Source organism: Capra hircus (assembly GCF_001704415.2).
Source record: "Capra hircus breed San Clemente chromosome X unlocalized genomic scaffold, ASM170441v1, whole genome shotgun sequence".
Classification (NCBI taxonomy): Eukaryota; Metazoa; Chordata; class Mammalia; order Artiodactyla; family Bovidae; genus Capra; species Capra hircus.
Window position 1 is genome coordinate 34,958,945 of NW_017189517.1, and position 18,545 is coordinate 34,977,489.

General features: G+C 39.4%; 1 protein-coding gene across 4 annotated transcripts in view; it reads right to left on the bottom strand.

The window, feature by feature from the left end:
• COL4A5 (collagen type IV alpha 5 chain) overlaps positions 1-18,545 on the bottom strand; it is a 254,630-nt gene that overhangs the window by 117,893 nt on the left and 118,192 nt on the right. For all 4 annotated transcript variants that reach the window (XM_005700226.2, XM_005700225.3, XM_018044170.1 and 1 more), the window contains exon 3: positions 2,509-2,598. In XM_005700226.2, coding sequence (XP_005700283.1) covers positions 2,509-2,598 — 90 coding nt within the window. The remainder of the gene's footprint in view (positions 1-2,508; positions 2,599-18,545) is intronic.

Genomic DNA, 18,545 nt, shown 5'->3' on the forward strand with positions numbered 1-18,545 from the left:
AACCTTGTTACACTGATGTGTTGCCACAGTTGGACTCTGATGCTACAGAAATAACACACCTCTTCAGATGTCAACTTTTTCCTAAGTTGGGATTAACTGAAAGTGAAAGTGAAGTCGCTCAGTCGTGTCTGACCCTTTGGGACCCTATGGACTGTAGCCTTCCAGGCTCCTCTGTCCATGGGATATTCCAGGCAATAGTATTAGAGTGGGTTGCCATTTCCTTCTCCAGGGGATCTTCCCAATCCAGGGATTGAACCCAGGTCTCCTGCATTGTAGACAGACTGGGATTTGCCACTGGAGCTATTTTGACATCAACAGTGGTGGCCTTCTCCCCCATACATTCCCCTACCTTATACAAATTTTGCAGTTCCACTCAAGGACTCTACCCGCCAGGAGGGACTTCTGGCTGTTTGACTCCCATGATTATCAATGACTTTTACCCTCCCATCACCATGTGCACCCCACCTTGGGATATTTCTTTTGTAAAAGTCAGGCCTTTGACTTTCTGACCAATGTACATAATGGGGGCATGGACAAGAGACTTCTAAATATTCAAAACAGCCTCTCCCACTGAGCACATCACAGTAAAACAGAGTAAGAGTGGAAATCAAGGTAGATCGTGGTTACTCAGGAGAATAGTCTGCTCATGTTTATGTTCCTGGAAACCTTTCCCACTGTCAGGGCCATTCATTAGGAAAAGTTGTGTGCAACTTGTCCTTGAAAGTGAAGTGAAAGTGAAAGTTGCTCAGTTGTGTCTGACTCTTTGCAACCCCATAGACTATACAGTCCATGGAATTCTTGGCTAGAATACTGGAGTGGGTAACTGTTCCCTTCTCCAGGGGATCTTCCCAATCCAGGGATCAAACCCAAGTCTCCCACATGCTAGCAGATTCTTTACCAGCTGAGCCACCTGGGAAGCACAAGAATACTGGAGTGGGTAGCCTATCCCTTCTCCATGGGATCGTCCTGATCCAGGAATCGAACTGGGGTCTCTTGCATTGCAGGCAGATTCTTTACCAGCTGAGTTACCAGGGAAGCCCCAACTTGTCCTTGACCTCTGCTAAAGTCATTAATGATACCACTTCAGCTTTGGAAGCACAACAGACCAGCCTCACCAACCTGGCCTGAGTAGTACTGGATTAACAGCCTAGTCTTCAACTTCCTGCTGGCCAACCAAAGAATGGTCTTGCTATTGCCAGAACTTCATGACGTACCTACATCACTAAAACTGGCAAGGTAGAGCAGTCTATCACTAGACTTAAGAAAAAAGTCTTCTGGCTCTCTAAATTTGATCAGATGGGCTATGGGCCATCTATTCCTGGCTTGGTAACTGTCTGAGCCACCAGGGAAGCCCAGTGGTTGGGGCTGATGGTTAGACTCACTCCTCCAGGCAGGCCTGATCATCCTACTTGGAGTAATTTTGATCATGACCATGATCCACTGTAGCCTCATACTAATTATATTTTGACATAACTCTTCAAAGTCCAACCCATCCAAGTCCATGTTGGAGTGACCTATGTTTCTAATTTGGGTCTTAAAAAATCAAGAGATGAAATTGAGGAGTCTGGCTCCTGGCTAAAGACCTACGTGTGATTTTTCAGACCCAACCATAGGCAGTTACAAAGACCTCATGGTAAACCTCATATAGAAAAGCTGCCCATCCCATGCCAGAAAGCCTCATATAGGAAAGTGGCCCATCCCATGCCAGAAAGCCTCATATAGGAAAGCGGCCCGTCCCACACCAGAATTAGTGCACAGCCAATGCATGTCAGTCTCTGAAGGGAGTTGTAGTTAAGGTATCAGTCCTCCTGGCTGGTCACGCTCTTATGCACATCTGCATTGAAAGGCCTCTTTATATGGAGCCTTGGTGAAGACATCTTTATTGAGTGCAGGATGGGGACCTTGACTTTTTTTTTTTTTTTCTGTTTTCTGTACTTTTCCACTCCTAGCTCTTCCCTCTCTCCCTGCATCCATCCAGCCCTCTGGTATACAAAAAAACAGCAGTTTTCTCCCTTCAAGCTTCCGGAGCAATGAAACAATTCCCCATGCTGAAGCATTTGACCCTCACTGGCACTTTTCCATGAGGAATAATGGAACAGTGGGGAAATCCACACTTTCTCTGGTTTATGTTTTGCTTATACACACTGTCACAGTAAGTGACTAAAGGCTTGACTGTTACTTTCATTTTGGCTTGTTGTCTTAACCAGTACTCTGACACCTGGCAGTTCAGCTCTCTCCAGTTCAGCTCCTGACAGGACTTAATTTTTGTTCAGGATCCCAATAACCACACACCATTAACAGTATCTTCCAAAAGCATTTGAATACAGCAGTAATATTTAGACCTTTACAAAAACCAACAATGAAGTATAAATTCTTGGCCATTCTACTGTTTTATTTAAATATTAGTTTCTGGCTGTAATTCAGTAACTTTTTAATTCATCTGACACTTATCGCATATTAAGATGGCTTCATTTCTTTGGTATTACTGACTGGCAACTTAGCACATACCTTTTGTCCCCGAGGCCCTGGGGGCCCTTCTGGACCTGGAAATCCAGGCAAACCTGGGTGGCCTTCCAAACCTGGAAATCCTCTCTCCCCCTGCAATTGAACAAGAAAGATAAGGTCACGTCACTCGTCAATTTTCAAGCAGAAGCATGGGTGAGATTCAAAAACATCAAATGACTATCTATAGAAGATTAATTTATTTATGCTAAATTCAGAGTATCTACTATCATGGAAAAAATTGTATGATATGAGTAGAAAAACACAAACTGCTCTAAATTTATATCATATTTGGTAATGTAATCTCTTGCTTTCTCATAAAATTTAAAGGCTTATCAGAGATGAAATAAAGTTGAAACATACTGACATGAAGAATTTAACAGGGAAGATGGCAATAAATTCAGGAAGCTAGGTCTGAAGGGGTTACAATGAAATAAGTATGGTACACAGATGAAGAAGGTTAAAAGAACATCAGAGAAGATTTCAGGTTTGTAGTAGCGCATAGAGTTGTAGGATTATTAATAATGGAAATTAATTAACTGCTTAGTGACAAGTTAGCTAGAAAAGGGCTTGATAATATCAAGATCTTTATATATTTTTTCTGATTATAAAATTAAATTTAAAAAAAGGAATCCATGTTTGTTCTGGAAAAAAAATAAGAAAAAACCACCACTAATTATGACTCAAGTCCCAGTTCTGACCACAGCACTTATCAACACCAGCACAGGAGGTTGCCTACCTACTAGTGAGGATCCACCACATCTAATCAGCATCCATCAGCAAAGGTTGCCTGATGTGCAAATTTCTACAACCAGATAGGTGGCGGCTACAGAGCCACCATGTGTACTAACATACCATTAGACATATTAGAGTTAGGTAACTTGCATACAGTCAATTATGCTAAGAGTGTGAACCCCAACATCTCCAGGGGATCCAATCACAGAAAGCAAATTCACCACTATTACATTTAAGAACCCCAAGGGCTCATAGTTGCAAGGCATGAGCTTCCAACTGCTTGGCTGCATGCAGTTCCTCTACTTTTCTGAGGCTTGAAGGTTGAGTCTCTGGCCAAAGGCTCTGGACCTTTTTCTGGGAACCCCTCTCCCCAGATTCTATCCACACTGACAGCCTAGGCAGCACATGAGAAAGACGAAGCATCTATATCTACAAGTTCAGTTCAGTTCAGTTCAGTTCATTCGCTCAGTCGTGTCCAACTCTTTGTGACCCCATGAATCGCAACACACCAGGCCTTCCTGTCCATCACCATCTCCCGGAGTTCACTCAGACTCACATCCATCGAGTTCATGATGTCATCCAGCCATCTGATCCTCGCTCGTCTCCTTCTCCTCCTGCCCACAATCCCTCCCAGGATCAGAGTCTTTTCCATGAGTCAACTCTTCGCATGAGGTGGCCAAAGTACTGGAGCTTCAGCTTTAGCATCATTCCTTCCAAAGAAATCCCAGGGTTGATCTCCTTCAGAATGGACTGGTTGGATCTCCTTGCAGTCCAAGGGACTCTCAAGAGTCTTCTCCAACACCACAGTTCAAACGCATCAATTCTTTGGCGCTAGCCTTCTTCACAGTCCAACTCTCACATCCATACATGACCACAAGAAAAACCATAGCCTTGACTAGAAGGACCTTAGTCGGCAAAGTAATGTCTCTGCTTTTGAATATACTATCTAGTTTGGTCATAACTTTTCTTCCAAGGAGTAAGCGTCTTTTAATTTCATGGCTGCAATCACCATCTGCAGTGATTTTGGAGCCCAAAAAAATGAAGTCTGACACTGTTTCCGCATCTATTTGCCATGAAATGATGGCACCAGATGCCATGATCTTCGTTTTCTGAATGCTGAGCTTTAAGCCAACTTTTTCACTCTCCTCTTTCACTTTCATCAAGAGGCTTTTTAGATCCTCTTCACTTTCTGCCATAAGGGTGGTGTCATCTGCATATCTGAGGTTATTGATATTTCTGCCAGCAATCTTGATTCCAGCTTGTGTTTCTTTCAGTCCAGCATTTCTCATTATGTACTCTGCATAGAAGTTCAATAAGCAGGGTGACAATATACAGCCTTGATGTACTCCTTTTCCTATTTGGAAACAGTCTGTTGGTCCATGTCCAGTTCTAACTGTTGCTTCCTGACCTGCATACAGATTTCTCAAGAGGCAGGTCAGGTGGTCTGGTATTCCCATCTCTCTCAGAATTTTCCACAGTTTATTGTGATCCACACAGTCAAAGGCTTTGGCATAGTCAATAAAGCAGAAATAGATGTTTTTCTGGAACTCTCTTGCTTTTTTCATGATCCAGCGCATGTTGGCAATTTGATCTCTGGTTCCTCTGCCTTTTCTAAAACCAGCTTGAACATCTGGAAGTTCACAGTTCACGTATTGCTGAAGCCTGGCTTGGAGAATTTTGAGCATTACTTTACTAGCATGTGAGATGAGTGCAATTGTGTGGTAGTTTGAGCATTCTTTGGCATTGCCTTTCTTTGGAATTGGAATGAAAACTGATCTTTTCCAGTCCTGTGGCCACTGCTGAGTTTTCCAAATTTCCTGGCATATTGAGTGCAGCATTTTCACAGCATCATCTTTCAGGATTTGAAACAGCTCAACTGGAATTCCATCACCTCCACTAGCTTTGTTCGTAGTGATGCTTTCTAAGGCCCACTTGACTTGACATTCCAAGATGTCTGGCTCTAGATTAGTGATCACATCATAATGACTATCTGGGTCGTGAAGATCTTTTTTGTACAGTTCTTCCGTGTATTCTTGCCACCTCTTCTTAATATCTTCTGCTTCTGTTAGGACCAGACCATTTCTGTCCTTTATCGAGCCCATCTTTGGATGAAATGTTCCTTGGTATCTCTAATTTTCTTGAAGAGATCTCTAGTCTTTCCCATTCTGTTGTTTTCCTCTATTTCTTTGCATTGATCGCTGAAGAAGGCTTTCTTATCTCTTCTTGCTGTTCTTTGGAACTCTGCATTCAGATGCTTATATCTTTCCTTTTCTCATTTGCTTTTCGCCTCTCTTCTTTTCACAGCTATTTGTAAGGCCTCCCCAGACAGCCATTTTGCTTTTTTGCATTTCTTTTCCATGGGGATGGTCTTGATCCCTGTCTCCTGTACAATGTCACGAACCTCATTCCATAGTTCATCAGGCACTCTATCTATCAGATCTAGACCCTTAAATCTATTTCTCACTTCCACTGTATAACCATAAGGGATTTGATTTAGGTTATACCTGAATGGTCTAGCGGTTTTCCCTACTTTCTTCAATTTGAGTTTGAATTTGGTAATAAGGAGTTCATGATCTGAGCCACAGCCAGCTCCCGGTCTTGTTTTTGTTGACTGTATAGAGCTTCTCCATCTTTGGCTGCAATGAATATAATCAATCTGATTTCGGTGTTGACCATCTGGTGATGTCCATGTGTCGAGTCTTCTCTTGTGTTGCTGGAAGAGGGTGTTTGCTATGACCAGTGCATTTTCTTGGTAAAACTCTTATTAGTCTTTGCCCTGCTTCATTCTGCATTCCAAGGCCAAATTTGCCTGTTACTCCAGGTGTTTCTTGACTTCCTACTTTTCAACGCAACTGACTAATGGCCTATAAGAGGCATATACTCCTGGTGGTTAAGGGACAACAGACTTTCATTCACAATCCCAGTGGACATGTGTATCTGTGTGTGTGTGTGTGTGTGTGTGTGTGTGTTAAGTACTAAGTTTAGCCTGGATAGCTTAGATAATCTGTACTGAATACTTTCTTGTTATGCTGAATCATACTATAATAAATATAAGAACTTTGAAAAGGCTACTTCTGCTCAGTTTTCACTTATTACTTCAAAACCAATGAAGCAAATGTTACCCAATTAATGGTAGGTCTCAACATTCCTATAGCATTGAAAATAATTATCATTATTGACATATTACTGTATTTTCTATCTTCAATAAGTACATCTCTTTGTTGTTTTAATTACTCATAGGGTTGTGAAAATTTAGCATCCAAAGGGCTTAACTGGTGGCTTAGATGGTAAAGAATCTGTCTGCAATGTGGGAGACCCAGGTTTGATACCTGGGGTGGGAAAATGCCCTGGAGAAGGAAATGGTAACCCACTCCAGTATTCTTGCCTGGAGAAGTCCATGGACAGAAGAGCCTGGTGCGCGAAAGTCCATGGAGCCGTAAAGAGTCAGACATGACTGAGCGACAAACATACATACATACATACATATACACACACACAGAATCTCAATTCCATTATTTTGAAGAAAATAGAACAAGAAAAGAGAAATAGAAGATAAAAAAAATTTAGACCTGGATTGCCTCAATTCACTACATAGCCCATTTCTAGCAGAGCTGGTAACAGAAATCTAATCAAAAGTACCAGTTAGAAAGGAAGCTAGAATGAAATAAAATGATCTAGTTGGAGTAGATTTCCATAAGTGGAAAACACAGCTATATTTTACGATCTCTGCTGGTATTTACCAGAGAAGGCAATGGCACCCCACTCCAGTACTCTTGCCTGGAAAATCCCATAGGCAGAAGAGCATGGTAGGCTGCAGTCCATGGGGTCACAAAGAGTCAGACACGACTGAGCGACTTCACTTTCACTTTTCACTTTCATGCATTGGAGAAGGAAATGGCAACCCACTCCAGCATTCCTGCCTGGAGAATCCCAGGGATGGGGTAGCCTGGTGGCCTGCCGTCTCGGGTCGCACAGAGTTGGACATGACTGAAGCGACTTAGCAGCAGCAGCAGCAGCTGGTATTTAGAGCACATCTCTGCCAAAACTTGAGGCTAATGCTTGAAGTGAAAGTGAAGTTGCTCAGTCATATTCAACTCTTTGCGACCCCATGGACTGTAGACTTCAAGGATCCTCTATCCATGGGATTTTCCAGGCAATAGTACTGGAGTGGATTGCCATTTCCTTCTCCAGGGGATCTTCCTAACCCAGGGCTCGAACCCGGGTCTCTCGCATTGTAGACAAATGCTTTACCATCTGAGCCACCAGGGAAGTCGAGCTATATAGTTTCAGAAGCCAAATGGCTACCTGAGCTATAGGTAATAGAGGAATAAACTAGAAACTGAAAGTTCAGTTCAGTTCAGTCACTCAGTCGTGTCCGACTCTTTGCGACCCCATGAATCACAGCACGCCAGGCCTCCCTGTCCATCACCAACTCCCGGAGTTCACTCAGACTCATGTCCATCGAGTCAGTGATGCCATCCAGCCATCTCATCCTCTGTTGTCCCCTTCTCCTCCTGACCCCAATCCCTCCCAGCATCAGAGTCTTTTCCAGTGAGTCAACTCTTCGCATGAGGTGGACAAAGTACTGGAGTTTCAGCTTTAGCATCATTCCTTCCAAAGAAATCCCAGGGTTGATCTCCTTCAGAATGGACTGGTTGGATCTCCTTGCAGTCCAAGGGACCCTCAAGAGTCTTCTCCAACATCACAGTTCAAAAGCATCAATTCTTCAGCGCTCAGTCGTCTTCACAGTCCAACTCTCACATCCATATATGACCACTGGAAAAACCATAGCCTTGACTAGACAGACCTTAGTTGGCAAAGTAATGTCTCTGCTTCTGAATATGCTATCTAGGTTGGTCATAGCTTTTCTTCCAAGGAGTAAGCGTCTTTTAATTTCATGGCTGCAGTCACCATCTGCAGTGATTTTGAAGCCCAAAAAAATAAAGTCGGACACTGTTTCCACTGTTTCCCCATCTATTTCCCATCAAGTGATGGGACCGGATGCCATGATCTTCGTTTTCTGAATGTTGAACTTTAAGCCAACTTTTTCACTCTCCTCTTTCACTTTCATCAAGAGGCTTTTTAGTTCCTCTTCACTTTTTGCCATAAGGGTGGTGTCATCTGCATATCTGAGGTTATTGATATTTCTCCTGGCAATCTTGATTCCAGCTTGTGTTTCTTCCAGTCCAGTAGAGAGTGCTAAAAAGCTTAACTACACTTGTGTTAATAAGAACCATATACCTATACCAGATTCGTATCCTGAAATCTCCTCACACAATAGTCAAATAATGTTGTAGTCCTATCTAGCTGACAGAGCAGTATCATCCCAAGAAAGACAGAACAGCAGCTACTGGAGGAATGTAGCAGAAAATCTGCAATAGCAACCTCCAGTCTTCAAAAGGTAGAAAGTTTCCTGCAGTAGAAACTATAGAAGGCTTCCATGAGGAGAGGGTACAAGAGGGTCCTCTAACCTAATTTCTCATACAGGAAGTAGGGAAGGATGACATTTGTTCCATGCCTACCCTTTCTACTGGTTGTCAGGTAATTATTTAATCCTTATAGCTAGCTAGATTTTAGCGTAATTTGCTAATAACACTCACTAACATAGAAAATGATGTGGTGCACCTATTTCTGAAGGTTAAACTTAAGAAAACCTGGTTTGTGCTGCCTGCCCACATTTGGATAAAAAAAAATTATTCTAACTTTTCTTTGTGGAATAATAGTCTTCTCTGTCTGCCTGTCCCTTAAATATTGGTATTACAGTGAATGCCCTTTGTGACCCTTTCTCTGGGTTATCTCAAATATTAACATATTTTTTCCTAAAAGCTGGGTTCACAGGGCCAAATGTCTTAAACATCTCCTCTTGAATATCACACAGGCACCTAACACTCAACAATAACAATAGGAAACGTGTATTGAATGCTTTCTATATGCCAAGGTTCATTCTTAATTCTTTCCATGTTTCATCTTATTTAATCCTCCCAATGACAATATAAGGTAAATACTATTATTATTTCTACTTTATAGATGAAGAATTAAAGCAAAGAGAAGTTGAATAATTTTCTCAAAAGCAAATTTAACATAAACAACATTGAATTCATTATCTTTCAGCCATACTATTTATTTCAGGAAATAACATAATCCAGCTACCTTCACCAGAAATTTATAATAATCTCAACTCCATTCTCTCCATTTTCCTTTCATCTAACCAATTATGCTATGTTCATCATAGTATTCTTAGGCCCCAAGAGAACAAATACACAGTAAATATTCACTCAGTGAATGAACTTCCTTCAGTTCAGTTCAGTTCAGTTGTTCAGTCATGTCCGACTCTTTGTGACCCCGTGGACTGAGCTCGCAAGGCCCCCCTGTCCATCGCCAACTCCTGGAGTTTACTCAAACTCATTTACGGCACATGCTTGCCTCAAAGATTCAGAAAAAAATAAGAGCTAGGATTAGGGAAAATTATATAAAAGATGACTTTTATTTGCAATAAAGCTGGCTTATATACAAGCTAGAATTTAAGAGAAGGATAATAGACTAATTTCAGTTCAGTTCAGTCACTCAGTTGTGTCCTACTCTTTGCGACTTCATGGACTGCAGCACGCCAGGCCTCCCTGTCCATCACCACCTTCTGGAGTTTACTCAAATTTATGTCCATTGAGTCAGTGATGCCATCCAACCATCTCATCCTCTGTCGTCCCCTTTTCCTCCCACCTTCAATCTTTCCCAGCATCAGAGTCTTTTCAAATGAGTCAGCTCTTTGCATCAGGTGGCCGAAGTATTGGAGTTTCAGCTTCAACATCAGTCCTTCCAATGAATATTTAGGACTAATTTTCTTTAGGATTGACTGGTTGGATCTCCTTTCTGTCCAAGGGACTCTCAAGAGTTTTCTCCAACACCACAGTTCAAAAGCTTCAATTCTTCGGCACTCAGCTTTCTTTATAGTCCATCTCTCACATCCATACATGACCACTGGAAAAACCATAGCCTTGACTTTTCAGATCTTTGTTGGCAAAGTAATGTTTCTGCTTTCTAATATGCTGTCTAGGTTGGTCATAGCTTTTCTCCCAAGGAGTAAGCATCTTTTAATTTTGAAGTAGAAGCTACTTTGTGAGTAAGAGGTACAAATAAAAATTTTACAGGAAGGGCACTTTATAATCACAAGAAGAAAGTTATGTGATCATGGAAATAAAAAAATAAACTCTAAGAATAGTTTCTTGGGGCTTCCCTGGTGGTACAGTGGTTAAGAATCCACCTTGCAATGCATGGGACACCAGATTGAACCCTGGTGCAGGAGGATCCCACATGCCATGGAACAACTAAGCCTGTGTGCCACAACTACTGAGTTTGCACTCTAGAGCCTGCGAGCTGCAAATACTAAGCCCACAAACCCTAGAGCCCAAAGTCCACAATAAGTGAAGCCACCACAATGAGAAGGTCCCGTACTTCTACTAGAGAGTAGCCGTCACTCACTGCAATTAAAGTCTGAGTACAAAAATGAAGACCCAGCACAGACAAATGTGAATATAAATACAAAATTTAAAAAAAAACAGTTTCTCAAAACAGGTACACAATTAACATGAAAAATATTGGATTTCTGAGGATAGGAAAAATAAAAATTAGGACAAACTGTCACAATGACAATTATAATTGAAATTATTTGAAGATTATACTACTATAAAAAGTAAAAATTATATAAACCTATGGGCAAAGCAATACCCTTAACAGACAAATGGAAACAATGACTTAATTAGGTAATGTAATTATAATGGTTTTATAATTATATAAATTATGGGCAACTGTGTCTTCTTTTACGTAATTTCTATTGTCTTTGTAATTACATAGCACAAAGAAATATTTGAAGTGATTGGAACAAGAATATGGATCTTTAGGAACTGTCAAAATGGAAATAATCTAGGTCAGAAGATCTCAAATTTTAGCTGGCATCAGAACCACCTGGACAGCTTATTGAAACAAGGTTACCTGGTCCTGCCCCCAGAGTTAGATTCAGTAGGTCTGCTATGGAGCCTAAGAATCTGCATTTCTAACAAGCTCCCAGTAAATGCTGATGCAACTGGTAAAGGGGCACACTTTGTTTAGATAATATTTGACTATGACATGAATTTCGGGATGTCAATTGATCGATTTCTTGTTCTCATCAGCAGTCTGGTGAATTTTGTTTTTAGCATTATGTACTTGGACACATTCCTTTGGCAGAATGTACATGCTTCTGTTAAGTTTAATACAGAAGCATGTACATTCTGCCAAAGGAATGCGTTCAAGTACATAAATTTCACTTAAAGTACACAATTTGAAAATTTTTGTCATATATGTGACAACCAAAATAATGAACATATCTATCACTCATAAAGATTTCCTTGTCTTTTCAACAAATGGTGCTAGAAAAACTGGACGTTCCCTGAAAAAAAAAATTCTATACACACACCTTACACCTTCATAAAAATAACTCAAAATAGATCAGAGACTTAAATGCAAAACATAAAACTCCTAGAAAATAACATGGGAGAAAACCTAGATGACCTAGGATGTGGTGGTGACATTTTAGATGCCACAACAAGGGCACAATCCACAAAAGAAATAATTGATAAGCTGGACTTCAAGAAAACGAAAAACTTCTGCTCTGCAAGAAACAATGTCAAGAGAATGAGAAGACAAATCACAGACTGGGAAAAAACATTTTCAAAAGATATATCTGATAAAGGACTGTTATCCAAAGTAGACAAAGAACTCTTAAAAACTCAACAATAAGAAAACAACCTGATTTAAAAATGGGTCAAAGACTCTATGGGGCTCCCCTGGTGGCTCAGACTGTAAAGAATCACCCTGCAGTATAGGACACCTGGGATTGATCCCTGGGTCAGGAAGATCCCCTGGAAAAGGGAATGGCTACCCACTCCAGTATTCTTGCCTGGAGAATTCCATGGTCAGAGGAGCCTGGAGGGTTACAGTCCATGGGATCGGAAAGAGACACAACTAAGAGATAGAAACTCACTCACAAAAACTTTAACAGATACCTCACTGAAAAAGATATACAGATGGCAAGTAAGCATATGAAAAAATGCTCCACATCATATGTCATCAGGGAAATGGAAATTAAAAAATAACAATGAGATCCCTTTACACACCCATTAAAATGGCCAAAATCCAAGGTATTGACAATACCAAATGCTGACAAGGATGTGAAGCAACAGGAACTCTCATTCATTACTGGTGGAATGCAAAATGGTGCAGCCACTTTGGAAGACACTTTGGCAGTTTCTTATAGAACTAAACATACTTTTATCATATGATCTAGCAATCGTGTTCCTTGAAATTTACCCACAGGAGCTGAAAATTTATGTCCACACAAAAATCTGCATGTGAATGTTTATAGCATTTTTATTCATAATTGCCAAACCTGGAAGCAACCAAGATGTTTTTCAGTAGGTGAACAGATAAAATGTGGTGCATTCAGACAAAGGAATATTATGAATATCAGTCCAGAAAGAAACAAGCTATCACACCATGAAAAGACATGAAGGAAATTTAAATGCATATCACTAATTGAAAGGAGCTAATCTGAAAAGGCTGCATACTATGTAATTCTAACTATATGACATTCTGGAAAAGGTAAAATTATACCAAAAGTAAAAATATCAGTGGTTGCCAGTGGGTACAGGTTGGGGAGATCAATAGAGGGAGCAGAGTTTTTCTTTAGGTCAGAGAAAATACTCTGTATGATAATTTAATATGGATGCCTGTCATTATACATTTTTCCAAACACACAGAATGTATAACACCAAGAGTAAATGCTAAGGTAAAATTTAAATTTTGGGTTATAATGACATAACAATGTAAGTTCATCAACTGTAACAAATGTACCACTATGGTATAGCTGGGGAGGCTATGCATGTGTGGGGGCAGGGCACATACGGGAAATTTGTATCTCTTTCGATTTTTCTATGAACCTAAAACCCCACAAAAAATAAAATCTTTAAAAAAAATATTAAATGAAATATTATAAATATTAAAAATTTCCTTGTCCCCCTTTATGTCTTCCTCCTGCCTCTACTCATAACCCCAGGCAATAACTGATTTGCCTTCCATCACCAGGGATTAATTTTCATTTTTCAAAGTTTTTTAATTAATGGAATTATACAGAATATACATTTTGTCTAACTTTTTACTCCGCATAATTACTTTGTGATTTAGAAGTGTGTCGGTAGTTCATTCCTTTCTATTGCTGAGTAGTAGAGTAGTATTCCATTGTGTGTATATATATATATCACCCTTGAACAACATGAGGGTCAGGAGTGCCAACCCCTGTGTGGTTAAAAATCTGAGTATAATTTTACAGCTGGTGCTCCAAATCTTTAGTTCTGTAACTATGGATTCTAATCAACTACAGACTGTATACTACTGTAGTATGTATTTATTGAAATAAATCTGAATATAAGTAGACCCATGAAGTTAAAATCCATGTTGTTCAAGGATCAGCTCTACTATAATTTGCTAAGATTCATTCACCTGTTAAAAGGCAGTTGATTCCTGTTTCTGGCTATTACAAATAGAGCTACCATGACATCATGTACAAGGATGGTATAAACACATGCTTTCATTTCTCATGGGTAAATGCCTAGGAACAGAGGGGGTCATATGACAGGTTTATGTTAACCTGTTTAAGAAACTGCCAAACTATTTTCCAAAGTATTTGCATCAATCTAGATCTCTACCAGCAATCTGTGATAATTTCAGTTGCTCCACACCTTTATCTGTATTTGGTATGGTTATGTTCTAATATTTACACATTCTTATACATTTATAGTAGTATCTCCTCATAGTTTTATTATACATTTCCCTAATTATTAATGTTGAGTAACTTTTCATGTGTTTACTTGCCATCATCTATATGATGCCATCATCTATTCTTTTGGGAAGTGTCTTCAAATCTTTTGCCATCTTGTTTTTAATTTAATTTTACTTGGGGATGTTAATTATTTAGTTTTGAGATTCCTTTATATATTTTGGTTTCAAGATTCTTATCAGATAGGTAATTCATTAATATTTTTTCCTAGACTGTGGACTGTCTTTTCATTCTCTTAGTGTTCTCAGAAAAGAATACATTCTTGGGGTTCCCTGGTGGCTTAGTGGTAAAGAATCCACCTGCCAATGCAGGAGACACAGGTTCAATCCCTGATCCAGAAAGATCCCACAACTTGCAGAGCAACTAAGCTCATGCCCCACAACTACTGAGTCTGTGCTCTAGAGCCTGGGAACCCAACTAGAGTCTGTGCACCCTGGAGCCCATGCTCTGCACCAAGAAAAGCCACTGCAATGAGAAGCCCATGCATCACAACTGGAGTGTAGACCCTGCTCACCACAACTAAAGAAAGCCCGTGCAGCAATAAAGAGCCAGCACAGCCAAAAATAAATAAATAAACTTATTTTTTTGAAAAAGATACGTTTATGTGTTCCAATCAATACAATATTGTAAAGTAATTAACCTCCAATTAAAATAAATTTATATTAAAAAGATAAAGAAATCTTTTAAAAGATACGTTCTTTATTTTGATGAAATATAATTTATCAGTCTTTCTTTTACAGATCATGTTTTTGTTGTCATATCTAAGAAATATCTACCTAATCCAAAGTCACAGGGATTTTTTCCTATGTTTTCTTCTGAAAGATTTGTAGACTTACATTTTATAGATTAAGGCTTTATATTTAGGTCTATGATCCATTTTGAGTTAATTTTTGCATATAGTGTAAGCAGTGAGTCAAAGTTCATTTTTGTGAATATGCATATCCAGTTCTTCCAGTACTCTTTGTTGTAAAGACCATCTTTTCTCCACTGAATTGTTTTTGCACTTTCGTCAGTAAATCAATTCATCATGCACCTATGGGTCTAGCAATGGACTCTATTGTGATCCATTCATCTATACGTCTATCTTTTTTTGCTATTAGCACACTATCATGTTTACTTTAGTTTTATTCCAAGTCTTAGAATGTGTAATATAGATATTTCAGCTTCATTCTTTTAAAAAGCTACGTTAGCATTTACACCTGGATTTTATTTAGTTTTTAAAATATTTATTTATACTGCTGTGTTGGGTCTTAATTTTGACATGTGGGATCTTTCATTGCAGCCCACACTCTCCAGTTGTGGTGTGTGGGCTTACTTGCTCTGCAGCATGTGGGAACTTAGTTCCCTGACCAGGGATCAAACCTGAGTACTCTGCATTGCAAGGCAGATTCTTAACCACTGTACCACAGGGAAGTCCTTACACCTGAATTTTGTGCATACTAAGTAGCTTCAGTAGAGTCCAGCTCTTTGTAACCTTATAGACTGTAGCCTGCCAGGCTCCTCTGCCCATGGGATTCCCCAAGCAAGAATACTGGAATGGGTTGCCATGCCCTCCTTCAGGGGGATCTTCCCCATCCAGGGATCTAACCCAGGTCTCACACATTGCAGGCAGATCTTTAAGATCTGAGCCACCAGGGAAGCCCACATTGGAATTTTAGAATCAGCTTAATTTCTACAAGAAAAGTAAGAAGGTCTATTAATCTATATATAAATTTGGAGAGAACTGGCATCTTAGTAATGTTGAGCACTTTAATCCCTAAACATGATATATATCTATGTTAATTCAGGTATTCATTTCTCTCAACAATATTTTTGTAGTTTTCAGTGCACTGGACTTACACATTTTTTTCTGACTTGCTCCCATGTATTTCAAATTTCTGGGGCTCTTGCAAAAGGCATTTTTATAACTCCTATTCCCAAATTTTCATTGTTATATACATATAAATGATCTTTATTGATCTTATCAGGTTTGTTTATTCTGATCTTTCTACCCTCACAAAGAGCATTTTAGTATCGTTCACCTACAAAAAAAGAGAGTTTTATTCTTCCATTCTAGTATGGATGCTTTTCCTTTTCTAGTCTTACTGCACTGGCAATGTTGAATAGAAATAGCGAGAGCAGACATGTTCCTGATCTTAGAAGAAAGGGATGTAGTCTTTCTCCACTGAATATAATTTTGGCTATAGGGGTTTGGTAGATGCTCCTTAAGATTAAGGAAATCCATTCTATTTCTAGTTTGCTGAGATTATCAGAAATTGATGATGAATTTTGGTAAATGCTTTATTTGTATCTATTGAGATAATTATATGGTGGGCTTATTTATGTTTAAAATTTTTATTCAGTTTTTTAACATGGTGAATTATAATTTTTGATTTTCAAATATTAAACCTACTATGCATTACTTGCATAAACCCCACTTGGTAAGAACATATTATCTGCTTTATATGCCATTGGATCTGATTTGCTAAAATTTTGTTCTTCATTTCTGCAGCTCTATTAATGAGCTACAGTTTAATGATTTTTAACTTTTGTCTTTGGTTTGGTTTTAGGGCATATTTGTTTCATAAAATTAGTTGGACATCAGTCCTTATCCCTCCACTGTCTGAGTTTATGCAAGACTGATATTGTTTCTTACATAAATGCTTCATATAATTCCTCAGTGAAAACTTCTGGACTAGAATTTTTATGTGAGTGTGGGAAGGGTTTGATAATTCAATTTCCTTAGTAGATATAGAGCTATTCATATTTTGTTTCATTTTGTTACTTAGTTGGTTAGTGTTAGGTAATATGTGTTTCTCAAGTTATTTGTCCATCTTTCTTCAGTCTTCTTCATTCTGCTGTTAAAAGCCCATCTGGTAAATGACTCTTTCTCATATTTTACTTTTTAAATCTAGATTTTTCTTTTCTTTTTCTTTTTTACACAATTTCCAGTGCTCTGTTATGACTCTCTATCTGTTGAATTATTATTAGCAGAGTTCCCTTTAAACCAACAAATATATTTATCCTATCTGCTTTAAATTACTCTCCCTTTTTAATCATTTAATTTCACTGTCAGTCACTGATTCATAGTGGCTGCTGCTGCTGCTAAGTTGCTTCAGTCGTGTCCGACTCTGTGCGACCCCATAGACGGCAGCCCACCAGGCTCCCCCATCCCTGGGATTCTCCATAGTGGCTAGGTTTATGCTATTTAATCATCATGAACAACGGCACGTATCTCACATGCTAGTAAAGTAATGCTCAAAATTCTCCAAGCCAGGCTTCAGCAATACGTGAACCGCGAACTCCCTGATGTTCAAGCTGGTTTTAGAAAAGGCAGAGGAACCAGAGATCAAATTGCTAACATCCGCTGGATCATGGAAAAAGCAAGAGAGTTCCAGAAAAACATCTATTTCTGCTTTATTGACTATGCCAAAGCCTTTGACTGTGTGGATCACAATAAACTGTGGAAAATTCTGAAAGAGATGGGAATACCAGACGACCTGACCTGCCTCTTGAGAAACCTGTATGCAGGTCAGGAAGCAACAGGTAGAACTGGACATGGAACAATAGACTGGTTCCAAATAGGAAAAGGAGTACGTCAAGACTGTATACTGTCACCCTGCTTATTTAACTTCTATGCAGAGTACATCATGAGAAACACTGGGCTGGAAGAAGCACAAGCTGGAATCAAGATTGCCAGGAAAAGTATCAATAACCTCAGATATGCAGATGACACCACTCTTATGGCAGAAATTGAAGAGGAACTAAAAAGCCTCTTGATGAAAGTGAAAGAGGAGAGTGAAAAAGCTGGCTTAAAGCTCAACATTCAGAAAACAAAGATCATGGCATCTGGTCCCATCACTTCATGGGAAATAGATGGGGAAACAGTAGAAACAGTGTCAGACTTTATTTTTTGGGGCTCCAAAATCACTGCAGATGGTGACTGCAGCCATGAAATTAAAATATGCTTATGTTGATGCATGGCAAAACCAATACAATATTGTAAAGTAATTAACCTCCAATTAAAATAAATAAATTTATATTAAAAAATAATTTTAAAAAGACCCTTACTCCTTGGAAGCAAAGTTATGACCAACTTAGATAGCACACTGAAAAGCAGAGACATTACTTTGCCAACAAAGGTCCATCTAGTCAAGGCTATGGTTTTTCCAGTGGTCATGTATGGATGTGAGAGTTGGACTGTGAAGATGGCTGAGTGCCGAAGAATTGATGCTTTTGAACTGTGGTGTTGGAGAAGACTCTTAAGAGTCCCTTGGACTGCAAGGAGATCCAACCAGTCCATTCTGAAGGAGATCAGCCCTGGGATTTCTTTAGAAGGAATGATGCTAAAGCTGAAACTCCAGTACTTTGGCCACCTCATGCGAAGAGTTGACTCATTGGAAAAGACTTTGCTCCTGCGAGGGATTGGGGACAGGAGGAGCAGGGGAAAACAGAGGATGAG